The sequence below is a fragment of the Pelodiscus sinensis genome, chromosome 3, assembly GCF_052426305.1.
Source record: "Pelodiscus sinensis isolate ZL-2025 chromosome 3, ASM5242630v1, whole genome shotgun sequence".
In the NCBI taxonomy this organism is placed as follows: Eukaryota; Metazoa; Chordata; order Testudines; family Trionychidae; genus Pelodiscus; species Pelodiscus sinensis.
In genome coordinates this window covers 45,351,234-45,369,316 of record NC_143054.1, presented here as the reverse complement: position 1 = coordinate 45,369,316, position 18,083 = coordinate 45,351,234, and the positions used below count along the sequence as shown (strand labels likewise).

At 42.9% G+C, this 18,083-nt stretch overlaps 1 protein-coding gene across 1 annotated transcript in view; it reads left to right on the top strand.

Moving 5' to 3' along the window:
* BMP5 (bone morphogenetic protein 5) overlaps positions 1-18,083 on the top strand; it is an 85,546-nt gene that overhangs the window by 30,743 nt on the left and 36,720 nt on the right. The window contains exons 2-3 of the mRNA XM_006110971.4: positions 6,860-7,052; positions 16,900-17,048. Of these exons, the coding sequence (XP_006111033.1) occupies positions 6,860-7,052; positions 16,900-17,048 (342 nt within the window). The remainder of the gene's footprint in view (positions 1-6,859; positions 7,053-16,899; positions 17,049-18,083) is intronic.

Genomic DNA, 18,083 nt, shown 5'->3' with positions numbered 1-18,083 from the left:
CCTCTCCAGCATATCTAGCTTAGTGTCATCTGCAAACTTGCTGAGGGTGCAATCCATCCCCCTCATCCAGGTCATTAATAAAGATGTTGAACAAAACCGGTCCAAGAACTAATCCTTGGGGGACTCTGCTAGAAACCAACCATCAACCTGACATCGAGCCGTTGATCGCTACCCTTTGGGCCCGACAGTCTAGCCAGCTTTCTGTCTATCTTACAGTCCTTTTATCCAATCCATACTCCCTTAACTTGCTGGCAAGAATATTATAGGAGACCATATCAAAAGCCTTGCTTAAGTCAAGGTATATCACATCCACTGACTTTCCCATATCCACAGAGCCAATTACCTCATCATAGTAGCTAGTCAGATTGATCAGGCATGACTTGTCCTTCATGAATCCATGTTGACTATTCCTGATCACTTTCCCCGCTTCCAAGTGCTTCAGAATGGATTCCTTGAGGATCCTCTCCGTGATTTTTCCGGGGACTGAGGTAAGGCTGTCTGGTCTGTAGTTCCCTGGATTGTCCTTCTTCCCTTTTTTAAAGATGGGCGCTACATTTGCCTTTTTCCAATCATCCGGGATCTCTCCCGATCTCCACGAGTTTTCAAAGATAATGGCCAAAGGCTCCACAATGACATTTTCCAACTCCCTGGCTACGTCTACACTGGCCCCTTTTCCGGAAGGGGCATGTAAATTTCACCAGTCGTCGTAGGGAAATCCGCGGGGGATTTAAATAAAAATGTCCGCCGCTTTTTTCCGGCTTTTAAAAAAGCCGGAAAAGAGCGTCTAGACTGGCCCCGATCCTCCGGAAAAAGTGTCCTTTTCTGGAGGCTCTTATTCTTACTTCAAAGTAGGAATAAGAGCCTCCGGAAAAGGGCGCTTTTTCCGGAGGATCGGGGCCAGTCTAGACGCTCTTTTCCGGCTTTTTTAAAAGCTGGAAAAAAGCGGCGGACATTTTTATTTAAATGCCGCGGGGGATATTTAAATCCCCCGCGGATTTCCCTACGACGACTGGTGAAATTTACATGCCCCTTCCGGAAAAGGGGCCAGTGTAGACGTAGCCCCTCAGTTTCATCTTGAAGCATATGGTTTGATGGTTGAATATAAAATTTTCTCAGTGTCGCGAGAATCACAGGTCCGATGATGCATACCCAAGGGGGGAGGGACAGAACCAGGTGGACAGTTTTATCAGATAAAAAATATTTATTTATGACAGTGGTGAATTTATAGTATTTATTCTAAGATTTTTAATAGACTGTGTTAATAAGGAATTTACAGTATTTATTCTATGATTTCTAGTTAAACGTGTCAGAGATATAAGGATGGGAACGGCAAGGGGAATAGTCTCTAATCTTAAAAATATCCAGCTACACTAATTAAATAACAGTGATAATTACAAACTCTGTGTAATACCCAAAACAACTACAACACTAAGCTTATACTAGAAAAAATCAAATCATACGTACCAACTTACACAGCACATGGAACATTTCACAGATATCGGTTCAGTTGCGAAGGCCTTCCAAGAGTCGGGGGAGGTGGCTGGCCGGTTGATCAGGCCGGCAGCGCTTTGCAGTATACGAGAAGGCACACGCACGGTGGTACGTGTGTTGCGAAGACCTCCTCGAGCGAACCGTGCGATGGGTATTTATCCCCAAATCTGCACATCGCTTTCCCGTGCTTGCATATTACCATATATGGCTCAATGGTCACCAAGTGGGGGGGGGGTCTGTGTCCCAGGGGTTGGGCCGAAACTGTGCAGGTTTCATGCGACCAGGTAAGCCCCGCAGTTCTCACACCAAGGTGACGGGTGGGAGAGTCTGAGGCTATTTTCCCCTTTTCACACCTTCCCTTTTTCTAAAGGCAATGGTATGCAGGAAGGGTACGGCCGGTTTCTCTCAAGGAGTACTGCAGCCCACTATAGCAAGAGCGGCCTGGCCAAACTTTTTTACTGGGGGGGCAGTTCCTTTTCTCTAACACTCAGTAGTGACCTATGGATGTGAATCTTTAGATAGTTATGCTGCTGCCAAAAAGAAAATTAAAGCCTTTAAGATATGATGCTGACAAAGAATCTTAGGTATCTCCTGCCTGGAAAAGAAGATGAATGCACATGTTTGGAGCAGTTTTGGAGAGAAGCAGACCCAGAAATCAACTGGTGCAAATGTATGTACTTTGCAGCTCAGGCACAGCAATGGAAATAACCTTGAGAAAATTATTGTGATGGGGATGGTGGTAGGTCCTCCTACTAGGGGATGATGACCAGTGATGAGATGGGTAGATGGTAAGTGGTAGATTGCTATGAAGTCAGCTTCTGAGTGTGCAAAGCTAGCAATTTGATCAAGAAGGCTTTCACAAATTCTATTATGATGTTATCAGTAGTCAGACATTAATAAATTAATTTCACTTAAAATACATTGTCCCTTTGTGATAAAGTTGTTGTTAATGGTGCTTGGTGTATGGTACTTATTCAGATTTCTTTATACCTGCTTAGAGATTTTATAATTGAATTGTAGAATATACCTATTTTGTCTGTCCACTTGTTTTTTCTAGTGAACCAAATTCTCTGCTAATCAAAATTGGCACAATTCTATTGATTTAAGTTTACTCCCGTAGAAAATATAACACAGTATTTTCTGTTGAGGTAAATAATGATCTATTTTATTATGCAACTGTTAGGTGTTTCTCTTTTTGTAATTTAGTTTAGTATAAATATATTATAACACTGAATATTTCATTGGCCATATTGACGACAGGCAGAAAAAATGCTGTTGGTCATCTACTCAATCACTCCTTGTTAACATTCCCCTGGAGCTGGTGATGAGTGAGTGGCCCAGTGTAATGTTAAACATATAAGCTGGAGGTTCTATTTTTAGGCTGAGACTTAAAATTTTAGTCCTGGACAAAAGATTTCTTCTGGTCTTTTCTAAGAGCGTTGACTCTGATGTTCTAGTCAAATTCCAAATTCCAATTCAAGGAATTGATATTCCATTTATTTAACTTCTCCTTGTAATTTCAAATGGTTTCCTCACTCCTTATTCTCAATTGTTGCATAGTATTGCTATGTCCATTAAACATCTGTTGTGGTCCATCCCTGTGATGAGTGCATTTCAGCTGTGAATTGTGGGGTGTGTGTATGTGTGTGTGAGAGAGAGAGGGAGAGAGAGAGAGAGAATATTATAGAGGAATATTACGGTTTCCTTTATAAGACCCTGACTTTTCAGGGTCTCTTAACTTTCAGAAACTTCCACCTACGAAGTTAAAATGTTTTTGTCATGGGACTTGATCCTTGACTCCATCATAGACACCTTTGTGCCACTTCAGCATTTAAAAGGACTTTAAAGCTGTGTTAATGGACAGGAAAGGATTTAACTGGCAGTAGGGGATCCCTTACCCGTATCAGCAGTGCAAGAAGGGTAGAATGGCTGGGTACGCCATACCAGCAAGGTATTTCTAGCTGGTACAGCTTACCGTAAAGACACAGAAGTAACAGAATGTGGGGCTGCTGAGTGTTCCCATGCTGGCAGCTCCTTTGGTGTCCCCATACCTTACACGTAGGCTCTCCTTGCTATGTACAGCAGTCCTGCTGGGACGGGGCTAGAGGCAGTACACCACACTAGAGGAGTTGCTGGCACAGGACCACCTGGTCCCACATTCTGCTTCTTTCCCTATTGCAGTTCCCAAAAGAGACCTAAACTGTGGGGCTCTCCCATGGACTATAGCTGGGAAAGAACCAAAATGCTGGCTGTCCTCTGGTGGGGCTGCATCTGTGTGAAATGGCCGGGCAATGCCAGAGGAGCTGCTGCCTTGGGACTGCCCAAAGGCCCCAGATTCTGCTTCTTTTATCCCTACCATTCCGAAGTCTTTGGTGCAGCAGAAGGAGCACAGAGTCCCCCATCCCACCCCGTTCCATGTAAGGGAGGTGGAAGATGGGGAGGGGACAAGGAGACTGTGGAGGCCCCAGGCTGTGGGCAGAGCAGAAAGGAGTCACATGGAGGGTCATATGTGGAGATCACATCCCTCCCATTAACTGCTGCCCCCCTACAGCCATACCTGTAAGAAATTGATTCAATTCAACTAATATAGAGTTAACATAGGATGTTTACAGATTCTACTATATTATATTCTCTATTAAGAAGTTTTATTTCCATAGATTATTTGGATTCTCTTAGGAATAATATTACTCCCCCATGTCTATGACCTAATCTGTCCTCTTTTATAGTTCATAGATAGCTGTTATTATATCACATTAGTTTTTTAATCCATTATGTTTCAGTAGGGTCTATTTCAAAATCTTCTTTGACTGCCAGTTTCCCCTGTTTGTGAACCCCACTGAATTCCTTGAAAAAGTACTACTTAAAGGGTTGCATAGTTGGGCCCCAACTAAATTCTATTTTAAAAAATATTTTACAAATGAAAACTCTTGGCACATATGATCTTAAATAATCTTCGGTTCCCAATTATGACATTAATAAATCATAGAAAGATCTTCACCGCATTAAAACAAAGCAAAAACAACCCCAAAGAAGTCGTTATGATTACATGCTGTACTCTGTCTCAATAATGAAAGACATTAGTGTGTATTTTTAAAAACTTTTTGTTGAGATACAGTTGCAATAAATTGTCAATATACTACATCATACATTACTTATTCAAGTTTAGGTTAATATTCTAAGAACCTAGCTAAAGATTCTAGCTTGCTGGTTGGCATGCCCTCCTTTTCTGAGTATACAAAAAAGATTATAATTTTTAAATATCAGTCGTCTTTTAAACAGTTCTCTTGTGTCTGCGCTTGGTGTGAAAACTTTTCCATTACAAGGATAGGCCATATTTTTATACTGTAATTTCATTGGAGGAGTCCATTTTTCTAAGAATGTGCAATACAAATTATAGCTGTGAACAGTGAAAAAGACATTGATTTGTCATCCTGTTTAAAATGTAGATCCTTTACTAGAGCATTAAGTAAGCAGGGCAGAGGATCTCATTTCATTAAAAACTGGTCTGATCTCAGTACACATCTTGCCATTTAGGAGCTAGTGATGGAATTATTAAATAGACTGTATCCTGTTTCTCTTCAATGGCAGCCCATTTATCTTTGGCTGCAGAGTGGCCAGTTTACATGCTTCTGCCTCTTGCCTTTTTGTCTTACGTGGAACAAAAATCTCGAGCCTTACAGTCAAAATGTGCATTTGGGCTAACTAAGATCTTGAGTAGCTAAAGACTGGCACTAAGAGTTGCCACACTCGCTTTAAATTCAGTTCTGAAAATGATTTCAAAGTTTTTGAAAGGACAACTTTTATATTTGTGTTCTTAACTATGCACTCTCAAAATCTAGACCTATTTTCCTTCCCTTTCATTTTTTAAAGTAGAGGGTTTCAGACTGCCAATTGCTACGACCCTAGGTCAGTGAAATGAAAATACTCGTTGAATCTCTAAAATCCAAGACTCTCTAGTCCGACAACATCCTTGATTGGCCAGGACTGGGCCAGTGTAGCTGGGAGCAGAGCCCAGTGGCCAGAGTTAGCACCCAGGAACAGGGCCAAAGTAGGGCTGATGGCCAGGAGAGGAGCCTTCATCTCCCCAGGTCCAGCACACTTCTTTGTTTGGGACCACTCAGATCTTGAGAGTGCCAAACCAGGGAGATCCAACCTGTATTACATTTGCAGGTAGAATGGATGGTGTGGAAAGAAAGCATAGTGGGACTTCTCTGGTTCATCAGGACTGAATGAGACTGTTTGTTGGTTCATGCCAACTGAACTCAAACTCTGAACCCTTTGGATATCTCCCATCACTAGTACACACGTACTAGTTAAACTCTCAATCACTGGTTTTATAGTAAGGTACAGAACCCTAACACAGTAGGAGATCTACCTTTGGTTACTCAAAAGGCGTAAAAATGACAGATGAGTTTGTTTTTCGTACATGTAAAATCACATTGAGTAGTTATGTGGGCTTCTTCAATGCATCAATACAAATATTTTGCAAAGATGTCCTTTCACACTCTGGGCCAGAACCTCAACTAGTATAGTTCTGGCAATGTGAATGGAGTTATGCTAATTGATATCAACTGAAGACCTAGCTCTCTGTTCTTAAAATACTGTGGAGTCCTGATTATCTAGTTATGAGTTTAGATTTAAGCTCCTGGTAAAACTTGGTTGAAGAATTAGAAGCATCGGAAACTATACATATAAACGTGGCAGAGAATTAATATACTGTAAATATTTGGAGGGGAATTTTTATGCTAGGAGCGTTGCTTCATTTTGCAGTTTAGGTGCCAGAACCACTTAGTTCTGATTTGCGGTTCTCTTGCTCGTACCAATGAGAAGAGGACACTTATGCTTATGACAGCATGTGTTAATTTATAAGATGTAGCTGCTTCTTAAATATGTAGCTATTACGGCGCACTTAACACTGTCCCAGAATTTATTGCTTCAGATAGATGTAGTCAGTTTTCCCTGTTTTCTTTCCTGATTATTACATACAGTCATGTATGCCAAGATCATTTGTGTGTCTCAAATAATTTCTGTTGTACATGTAACTAAAGCCAAGTATCAAATCCTTCTGCAACTTTCATTTTGTCCATATTTCTAGTTGCTTTACATGACTTCTTTCAGTTTTCTTGATATTCTTTCCACTCTGATTTCTGGAATTTATATAAAACCACGGAGGGTTTTTACTCTTGAACTGAAGACCATTTGGCTTGTGAAGTTTCCTTTAACTGGAAGTATGTCTGGATTTATGGCTTTCTTTTTTGCAGTTTTATATCAGCCAGTTTGTTGGGTTTTTTTTTAAACATAGTGAATGCACAGTTAATCATTGGATTCGTATATACATTTCACTCCTTTTAATAATCTTTTTTCATAGTTGAAAGAGACAAAGACTTTTCTCATCAAAGAAGGCACTACAAAGAGTTTCGATTTGACTTGACTCAAATCCCACATGGAGAAGCAGTGACAGCAGCTGAGTTCCGGATTTACAAGGACCGAAGCTACAATCGGTTTGAGAATGAAACCATTAAGATTAGCATATATCAGATCATCAAAGAATACCCAAACAGGTACTATTTTTTTTTAAAGTCCTCATGTTAGCATTTTCTCAGGTGTACATCTTTCTCCATCTGCAAGATATTGTTGCTGTCATTTAATTTAACAGGCCATTAATTTCTGGGAAACAGAATTCAACTAAAAAAAATCTTCAGTGCCAGCAGAATTAAGTTTTTTCAGCCTGATTACCTAATATATGCACACATAAACTCACATGCCCTCCATGTTTCAGCATGCGCATAGGTTAGCTGTTCTAGATAAGCAAATGTCAGAATCTAATGCCCATATTAAGGGGCCAGTGTTAAAACATATAACCTTTATTGCCATATGGATACCAGAAGGCAAGTCTCATCTAACTACTATATGCTGTGTACTTCAGTTTCATTTATTTTGTCAGAGCAAGAGCTGTATTGATATATTTTTTAAAAAATATGTATTTATCAAATACTACCAAGGGCTGGTATGTGTGTGAGTGAGTTAGGCACTGTAGTTGTGGCTGCGTCAGTCCCAGGATATTGGGGTATGTCTACACATCACAGTTAATTCGAAATAACAGCCATTATTTTGAATTAACTTTACTAGCGTCTATACAGGCAAACCGCTATTTCGAAATAAAATCAAAATAGCGGGGCGCTTAATTCAAATTAGTTAAACCTCATTCTGTGAGGAATAACGCCAAATTCGAAATGGCTAATTCGAAATAAGCGCTGTGTAGATGCTTATTTCGAAATAGGGGGCCTCCAGCCCTTCCAAGGGAACCCTGGTGGCCACTCTGGGCCAAACCAGGAAAACTTCTCTCTCTTCTTCCCCAACCCCGGAGCCCTTAAAGGGGTAGACTCTGGCCACACTGCATGGGCCAGCTACAGGCCTGCAAGCACAGAGCCTGCAGTCACTGACCCTGACACAGTGGCCCAAGATGAGCTGGGCAGCCAGATCCAGCCAGTCCTCCCCCGCACAGTCCCCCAGTTCCCAAGAGTCAGCCAGGGGCCGGAGAAGGTGGGCGCCATTCTGGACTAGTGCGGAGATCATGGACCTCATTGAGGTTTGGGGGGAGGCCTCCACCATCCATGATCTCTGCACTAGACGGAGGAATGCGGCCGTCTACAGCCACATAGCTGCCACCCTGGCCACTAAAGGCCACATGCACACCCAAGAACAGGTGCGCATGAAAATTAAAGAATTGAGGCAGGGATATGCAGGACCACACAGGGCAGCTCCCCAAGAGGGGCACTCACCTGCCCCTATTTCGAGGCCCTGGACCACATCCTGGGGAGGTGAGACGGTCCATGCCAGCCCAGGGGGCAGCGAGCCGAGAGCAGAGTGCCCTGACCAGGACATGGAGGAGGAGCCGCCAAGGAGGGAGCCACGGAAGGTGCCATGCTGGCCGGACCCCCGAGCTGTTCCAGCAGTGGAGTCACCGGGGTCGTCCAGGGAGGCCACACAATGTAAGTGCCATCACTGTCCCCTTCCCAGTGGAGTAGGGAGGGAGACCAGGAACCGCGCGCATGGGCCTTGCTTACCATGGATCACATAGCAACCTGTGCACATGCGAGCATGTGCCATGCCACACAGGGGCCGTGGCCTGATAGCCACACACATGTGTGAAGAGACCTGACAATGCTCCTGACCCCGGGATGGAACACAGCAGGACGCCCTCCCTTCACAAGCCCCCTCTACACAGAAGTATGGGACATCCCCCCACACACACCTCGGCTGCGCTATACACAGCACAGAGGCATGGGTGTGGTCTTGGGGCAGCTCCCACTCCCATGGATAGCTGGACAATCCAACCATGGCCTCTATGCAAGCACAACGGCTCTGACGGTGCAAGGCACGGTCATCTTCACCTTGCAGAGGGGGGCTGGGCTTAACCCACTGTGTCCCCAGGGAGAACTGACCACTTCTCTTCTTTCACCACAGCCGCACCAGATGTGTGTGCAGGGAGCACCACTCTTCCCGGGACATCCTCCCACACCCAAAGGCTCAGCAGGTCCACTGCAACACTGCAGGGGTACCGAGACCAGCAGCTGGAGGCCCTGTGAGCCCTGCACCGCACCATAGAGCAGTGGGTGCAGGACAAACCGGAGTTCTGGCAGGAGCTGCTTCCCCAGGGTCGTGCCATATGTGACCACCTGCACACCCTGGTGCAGAGCGTTCTGCCTCGTGCCACTCCAGCACCTGCTGCCTCCCCAGTGCCCACTCCTCCTCCCACTCCTTCTCCCCCTCCCACCACTCCTTCCTCAACCTCCACACCCTCCTTCCCATCCCCCCGGGGATGCCGAGGCCCCCGCACCCGCTGTGCTGGAAGACAGTTGGCCCAGCGAGACCTCCACCCCTGAGCCCTGAGCTTCCCCTCCCCCTTCTTCCCCTTGCTTCCCCCTTCCAGCTCCCTCCTCCCAGTTTTCCCCCTCCCCTCTCCCACCCTCTCTCTTCCCCTCTCCCGCCTCCTTTCCCCAGTCTCCCCATAGTTTCATTCGCTCCCCCCCAGTTTTGTTAAATAAAGAGAGTTGATATTTTTGAAAATACATCTATTTTATTTGACATTAGGAAGGGGGGCTAGGGAAGGGTACATGGAAGGACATGAGGGAGGAATGAGCCACAACCCCCAGTGGGCAGACCAGGGAGGCTCTGAGTGCTCTCCCACAGGGCCTCCTGGATACTGACAGCCCCTGATGGACCTCCCGGATGGCAGCCTGCAGCAAGTGCAGCCAGGCTGATAGCAATGCGTCCACGAGAAGCACCAGAGTGCTCAGGGGCAGCTCTGGCTCCATGGTGTAGAGTGCTGTGGTGTCCCGAGTGAGGGCAACCAGAGCACGCAGAGACAAAATGCTTTGATGTTCTTCATCAAGGTAGACAAGCAAGGAGGAAAAGCTGAAAACTGGCTGTCTGGGGGAGGGGCGGAGAGGGAGTCCCTTTAAGCACGGACCTCAGATAGCCTCAGGCAGCAGCCCCACACAGTAAGTCCTGATCTGGTGTCCTGCCGGAACTGGTTCTGGCCAGCCTTAAATGTGATTCAGAGTCCACTCAGTGTGGATGCACTATTTCAAAATAGCAAAATGCTATTTCGAACTGCATTTTGTGTGTAGACGCATTATTTCGAATTAAGCTAGATAAGATATTTCGAAATAACACTGTTGTGTAGACATACCCTCCAAGAGACAAGAAGCAATGGGCTTAAATTGCAGTAAGGGTGGTTTAGGTTAGACATTAGGAAAAACTTCCTAATAGTCAGGGGGGTGGTTAAACACTAGAATAAATTGCCCAGGGAGGTTGTAGAATGAACGTCATTGGAGATTTTTAAAGAGCGGTTTTGACAAAAACTTGTCAGGGATGGTCTAGATGGTGTGGTCCTCCCAAAAATGCAGCAGTCTGGACTTGATGACCTCTGGGGTGCTTGATAAATGCTTCTGGAAAGTACCTCTCTCCACCATTTGGCCCACCAAAGCCCAAATTTGCTAACTTTTGGGTCACCAGCAAAGACTATGTGTACTCCCAGACTTTCTCTGGCTTTTTGGCCACACAGGTACATGAAGTACACTTGGGTTTTGGCTGTAACAGCTTGTGACAAGGTGCATGGGCCAACATGGGTGTGGAAAGGGCCAGAGGAGCACTAGTGAAAGCTCCACTCCTTTTGCCTCTTATCAGTTATGCAGGAGAAGGCCTTTAAAAGGAAGGAGGCTGGAGCCAATTGGGAGGAAAGGAGCAGGATTGCCCTAAGCAGCAGACTGCAGTAATAACTCTTGAAGGCATGGAGGGACCTTTTAGGCAGGAAACCTTTGTACTGACCCTAAGGAGAGTATAGTGAACAGGTTGAGCTGATCTCCGAGACCTGGATAGAGTGATTTCACCAAACCCTTTGCCTGAGTCTGAATGGTTGGCAACACTATCAACTCACCACTGGCCCTGCCCTTTTCTGAGAATTCAGGAAGGCAATATCACTGATGGGAGGGCGGATTTAGATGAAAGCCACCCTCCCATGAGTGATATTCATTTAAATCCCCCAGCCAGAGAGGCTTAAGGAGTAAAGGGCAGAACCCCCAAGCAAAAAGTGGAGAAATAGAGCCTGGACTGTGACGACCCAGGACAGCTAATTAGTCGTGTTCAGATTTCCACACCCACCCGAGGAAGGAACCACCAAGCACTCTGTTATGTAGCCTCTCAACTTAGCCTCCCCTGTCCTATTATAAATTCAGCCCGTGGCTAGGCTCTTGAAAAGGGCTCTCCTGCAGAAAAGACAAATCAGGACTAATGGCTAATTTGAATCTTAGGGTACGTCTAGACTACATGCTTTTGTCGGCAAAACCCCCTGTCGACAAAGAGTGTCTAGACTACATCCAGTTCTGTCGACAAACTAAGCCGCTTTGTGAACATGACGGTGTAGACACAAAGGACAGTGTAGATGTAATAACACCTTCTGTCGACAGAACTCTGTCGACAAAAGGCATTATTCCTCATAGACTGAGGTTTACTGCCGTCGACAAAACTGCTGAGTTCTGTCGACGTCATGAATTCGGCAGCAGTGTAGACGTAGGTATAGTTTTGTCGACAAGAGGCCACTTTTGTTGACAAAACCCTGTAGTCTTAGACACACCCTTAAAGAAAATCATGTTTAACAGGCATTATCACATGGACTCCTTTGTGGGGAGTGTGCATAGAACTCTCAGTTCTGTAATCACTGTACAATTGTTTCAGATGTTTTAAGTATTTGCTATAAAATCCTGAGCTTTGTGCGCATTTGTTTCTTTTTTAATATTTTAAGTTTTTCTTGTTTAATATTTTAAGCAATTTGTTTTTTAAGAGCAGGGGTAGGGAACCTTTTTTGGGTCAGGGGCCGCTGACCCACAGGAAAATCAGTCAGGGGCCGCACACAAGTGAGAAGCAAAGTGAGAAGCCCCTGACTAAGAAGGAAAAAAGCACTCCTCACATTCCCCTTGCACACCGGAGACTAGGGGGGCCCAGGCTAGTAAATGTTGTGTGCTCCAGACCTGTGGGTTGATGGTAGGGGACTAGAGCACCACTGTGGGTTCCCCAATGTGGGAAGGGATCTCTGAGCCTTGGGGGCCGGATCCAGTTAAGCTGAGGTTCCCAACCCCTGTTGAAGAGAATAGTAAATATTAAATCACAGTAGATTTAAAAAAAATCTCATGTTTTTGGCCCAAAATAGAATTATGGAATAATATTCTTTATGCATATTTGTTACTAAGTGATATAACAATATATATAAATAACTATCTTAAAAGGGTTTACAGCTAGACATTTAGCTTTTAAAGTTCTGATAAAACTGCATGTTAGAGAAAAATTAGGCATTTAAGACCCCAGAGAATACCTTTTATGAGCTTGTGGTACACTGTTAATGTGTTCAGTGCTTGAGTAGCAGGTTAGGGTCTCTTGAATTGTAGGATTGTTTTAATCTTAGTTATACCCAGAGGGAGCAGTACATTTTCTTCTTGTGTGGTCATTAATACATTTCAACTATATCCAAAAAGATAAGAACAGTACAGAAGAATGTCATCACTAGCGCTATAACTTGAGGGAAAAGAGGAAGCACTGGCAAAAAGATTGATCTTATTTTAATAAAAAGCCAATTTCCTCCCCATAGTCCACCTTTTATTAGCCCTGATCATACAGACACATACATGAACTTATACTTGTGTATACTGTTGGCCTGCTTTTAGAGATGCTGACCACTTGCAGCTCCCATTGGCATTTATGAGAGCTTTAGGTGCATAGTATCTCTGAAACTCATATGTGTAAAATTTCTTATATGTGTTAGTTTGCAGAATGAGAGCGTATGTGTCTTCATGTTAAAATGATAGCTTAGACACACCAGTTACTGAAAATCTGTCACTGTGATGTCATTCTGTATGACTGCTGGCTGAAGTATCATTTACCCAAGGCCACCATAATTTTTACTGTGTTCATTTCATATTTTATGAGCTTGTCACTTTGTATTTCTTTAAAATACAATATTGGTGTGTGTAGTTAACAATAGGACTGTCAATTAATCACAGTTAATGCACATGATTAAGTAAAAAAACAATGACCATTAAAAAAATGATTAATCACAGTTTTAATCACACTGTTAAACAATAGAATACCAGTTGAAGTGTATTAAATATTTTTGAATGTTTTTCAACATTTTCAAATATATTAATATTAATTTGTTACAGTATAGAATACAAAATGTACAGTACTCACTCATATTATTATTATGAATATTACAAATATATGCACTGTAAAATAAACAAAAGTAATATTTTTCAGTTCAACTCATACAAGTACTATGGCACAATCTCTTTATCATGAAAGCACAACTTACGAATGTAGATTTTTTTTCTTACATAATTGCACTCAAAATCAAAACAGTGTAAAATTTTAAAACCTACAAGTGCACTCAGTCCTACTTCTTATTCAGCCAACTGCTAAGACAAACAAGTTTATTTACATTTACAAGAGATAATGCCACCCACTTCTTAGTTTCAGTGTCACTTGAAAGTGAGAACAGATGTTCACATGGCACTGTTGTAGCTGATGTCGCAAGATATTTACATGTCAGATATGCTAAACATTTCAGTGCCCCTTCATGCTTTGGCTACCAGTCCAGAGGAGATGCTTCTATTCTGATGACTCTCATTAAAAAAAATAATGTATTAATTAAATGTGTGACCAAACTCCTTGGGGGAGAATTGTATACCTTCTGCTCTGTTTTACTTGCATTCTGTCATATATTTAATGTGATAGCAGTCTTAGATGATGACCCAGCACATGTTGAAAGATACCTACAGCACTCAACCCAAGGTTTAAAAATCTGAAATGTCTTCCAAAATCGGAGGCTACATCTACACTGCATCCCTCTTGAGGAAGAGGAAATGCAAATGAAGCGATCATTAGCAGCATCTTGCACTTCATTTGCATATTCTCTTCTAATGCTTTTTGCAGAAGAGGTTTTTGTGCAAAAGAATGCAGAGTAGACGGGTCCGTTTTGCGCAAAAAAATGAGGAATAAGGGTTTTTGCGCAAAAGGGTTTTTTTTTGCGCAAAACAGACCTGTCTACTCTGCATTTTTTTGCGCAAAAACCTCTTCTGCAAAAAGCATCGGAAGAGACTATGCAAATGAAGTGAAAGATGTTGCTAATGATCGCTTCATTTGCATTTCCTCTTCTGCAAGAGGGATGCAGTGTAGACCTAGCCAGAAAGGGATGAGGTGTGGCACATACTTTCAGATGTTTTAAAAAAGTAAGACACTGATATGGAACCAACAGAAACTGAGTCACCAAAAAAGAAAATAAATTGTCTGCTGTTGGCATCTGTCAGGGCTGTTCCCCACCCTGGCACTTTAAGTGCGGAAGATGAGGGCCTGCAACAGAGTTTAAAAACCGTGTTTCTATAGGCACTGGTTACAAAAACTTCCCAGAGTCACAGATTCCCTGGATCTGAGAAACAAACAAACAAGTTGCAACCATCAAGTGGTTTTATCCCGAAAACCAGGGGTGAACACTTGAACCCACCCCCAGAGGTACCCCAAGCTTTTTTGTCCCAAAAGACCTTGAAAAAAGAAAAGAGAAAAACAAACTGCAGTCTCTAGTAGCTGACCTCCCAGTCTGAGGCATGCAGATACACACACAGACAGACAGACCTTCCAGGACACAAGAATCAAATCATCACCTTAAAAAAAGTGATTTTTTTATTACATAACAAAAGTTAAACTTGATAAATCGTATTTGGTTGCTAGATGTTATAGAGCAACTAAGGAAAGCAAATTAAAACATAGAGAAGAATCTCTGGGCACAATGTGAGATGTTAAATGGGGAGCGAAGGCATAGAGTCAGATAGAGCAGTTCAAAACAACCCCAAAATGAAGAAGAATTCGCTGAGTGTGACTAAATCCACTTTTCTTCTATTTACTTCCAATTTTTTCTTTATTCAGTCCACTTCCATGCCCCAAATTCCTTGGAGGCATGGTAGTCCTGCCTGTGTTTAAATCATTCTGTGTCTCTTAACTCCTATTTTTTCTCTCCCACACAAAGAAAGTTGGCCATGAATCTATATCCAATTCAAATTTCATCCTTTTATGTCAATTGGTTCTCCAGCCAATACCTTTGCTAGCTATCTGAGTTTAATCCCTTAGTCACCGAGTACTGGTCAGCACTTCTGTCCATTACAGCATTGGATGATAAATGAGCGTACGTTGGTCTACCCACTTTGGCTCATTCTCAGACAGAAAGCATCATCAGCATGGATGTGTGTCCTATGGAAAGCTGGTTGAAGCATTAAGGGACTTACGAATCTTTAGCACATCAGGCATATAAATACCTTCCAACCCCAGCTACCACAGTACCATGTGAAAACCTGTTCTCACTTTCAGGTGACATGTAAACAAGAAGAAGGTAGCATTATCTCATACAAATGCACACAAACTTGTGTGAATAACTAGCTGAACAAGAAGTTGGACTTAGTGGACTTGTAGGCTGCAATGTTTTACAGTGTTTTATATTTGAATGCAGTTTTTCTGAAATAATTCTACATTTGTAAGTTTCACTTTCATAATAAAGACATTGCATTATAGTACTTTTAATGGGAGGGAATTGAAAAGTGTTATTTCTTTAGTTTTTTTATAGTGCAAATATTTGCAATAAAAAATAAAGTGAGCTCTATACACTTTGTATTCTGTGTGGTAATAGAAATCAATATATTTGAACATGTAGAAAATACCCCCCAAAATTAAATAAATGGTATTGTATGTTCAAGAATTTGATTAAGCACAGTTTATTTTTCAGTTGCTTTACAACAATATTTATCAAGGATCAGGCCTTATTGTGCTATGTCCTGTACAAATACACAACAAAGAGATGATCCATACCAAACACTTAGGGTATGTCTATACCACAATCCAGAGTGATTCTCAGCTTGTGCGAATATATTTCTTTTTGCTCCCATCTGAACTAACATGCTAAAAATAGTAGTGGAGCCATGGTAGCACAGGCAGCATCAGCAATGGCATATACTTTGATATGACTGTCTGGTGTAGATCACAAGCCAGTTTCCTCCACCCTCTGAAAAAGGAACCACCAAGCAATGTGCCCTCTATTTTTCCATTAATGTGTGGAATACATTTTGTTATGTGCACCAAGACATGGGTGCAATGCACCACCAATAGAAACACATGCTGCCAGCTGTGGGCACTCTGCTAGTCAGCTAGGTGGCACCTGGATCTCTGCTGGGTGACTGTCTAAGTGCTCAGATTTCAAGGAACACTGCCATCATGGATTCTGTTACAGGCAGTCTGGCAAGACCACAGATGTTTTTAGACCAGAGAGCCCTGACCCCAGAGATTCAGAGTGAATAGGAGCAGAGCTGGTCTGGGGCCAGTGACCTGGGGGCAGATAGCTTGGGAAGCAGCTGCCACCACACAGGGAACAAGGTCCGGGAACCCTAGGAGCAGCTGTTGTTGCCATGATGCACAAGAGCCAAGGAACCCCAGGAACAGCTGCTGCTGCGTGAGGCTGGCGGCAGGGAGCAGAGTCGGGCAGGGGGACGGGGACACCAGAGCCAGGCATTTGAGCCAGAGGATGTCAGGCTTCCAGGTTCTCCTGGAGCAGTAGCCAGGAGGGAAGGCCCGGGAGATCCTGGATGCCTGACCTCCCCTGGTCTGGCAAATTCCCTTGTTCGGGACCAATCGGATCCTGAGGGTGCCAGACCAGAGAGGTTCAACCTGTATCTTGTGACACAGCAAAAGAAGACCAGAAAGCTGTGCCTCATTACTCATCTGGGCTCTGACATATCATACTCAGAAGTGCAGATAAACAAATATAGTAACAACTTCGCTATTGTCCTAACTTGATGCTGTTTGTTTTTAAAACAGGGATGCAGAACTGTTCCTGCTGGACACAAGGAAAACTCAAGCTTTTAATGTGGGTTGGCTTGTGTTTGATATCACTGTGACCAGCAATCATTGGGTGATTAATCCACAGAACAATTTAGGCTTGCAACTCTGTGTTGAAACTGGAGATGGTAAGTTACAGTTTTTACTTCACTTTATAAGCTTGGGGTGCACCCTGCAAGACTTCAGGGTGCAGGATGGATTAGAACTGCAGTGGTTAAAAGATGCCATTCACTGCTAATTTACAGGAAAAGATTGTTAATTTGCCTGTCACCTCCACATATTGTCAGTGTTCCAGAATGTGGTTACTTTAGAAACTGGAGTGAACCTGGTTACACCTAATGAACTCTTAGATTAAGTAAGATTTATTATATGGGACTGCCACTGATGATAACCCATAAGATGAGAGGACAAGAAAGGTGAGACAATGTTTTTATTGGGACAATTTCTGCTGGTAAAAGAGACAATCTCTTTCAGCTACATACAGCTCTCTCCAGGTCTGCAACATTGAAGATGCCCATAAGATGCCCATTCATGAAGCATAGATAGGACCTTTTAAAAAATTTTTGGCTGCAGATAGCATGCCTTTATTTTCATCCGCGAAAAATTATCACAACAGTCCTCTATTGAAAAGGATGACCCTGTAGGGCCCATAACTCCTATCCATGCTTCCTCCAAAGCCTACTGCAGTACAGCCCTGGTTTGGCTGAACTGCCCAGAGTCCTCTCCATTAGAACCACCACACAGCTGCCTTCTCTGGAGAATGGCATGGAGAAAGAAAGATCTGGATAGGGCTTTTTTTAACTGTGAGAATTTTTGAGATTTCAAATTTTATTCCCATCCTGAATTCAGACAAAGGGTGAAATCTTGAAAAAAAGTTTCACAAACTGTTAAATCAGAACGATTTTTTTCAAGATTTGGTCAATTGATATGTTCCAATCTTTTTAAAACATTGCCTATTTTGAAATATAAAGAACTAAGATATCAAAATATTTAGTTTTAAAACCAGAATATGAAACTTTTATTTTGAAAATATATGTTTTGAAATGGGAAATTTGTTGAAATCAACCTTTTCCTGTACATTTTCCACTCAGCTGTAAAGTGACCCTGTGTGGTACCCTGGGATAAAACTACTTTCCCTCCATAAGCTTTTTGGCAGGGAATTG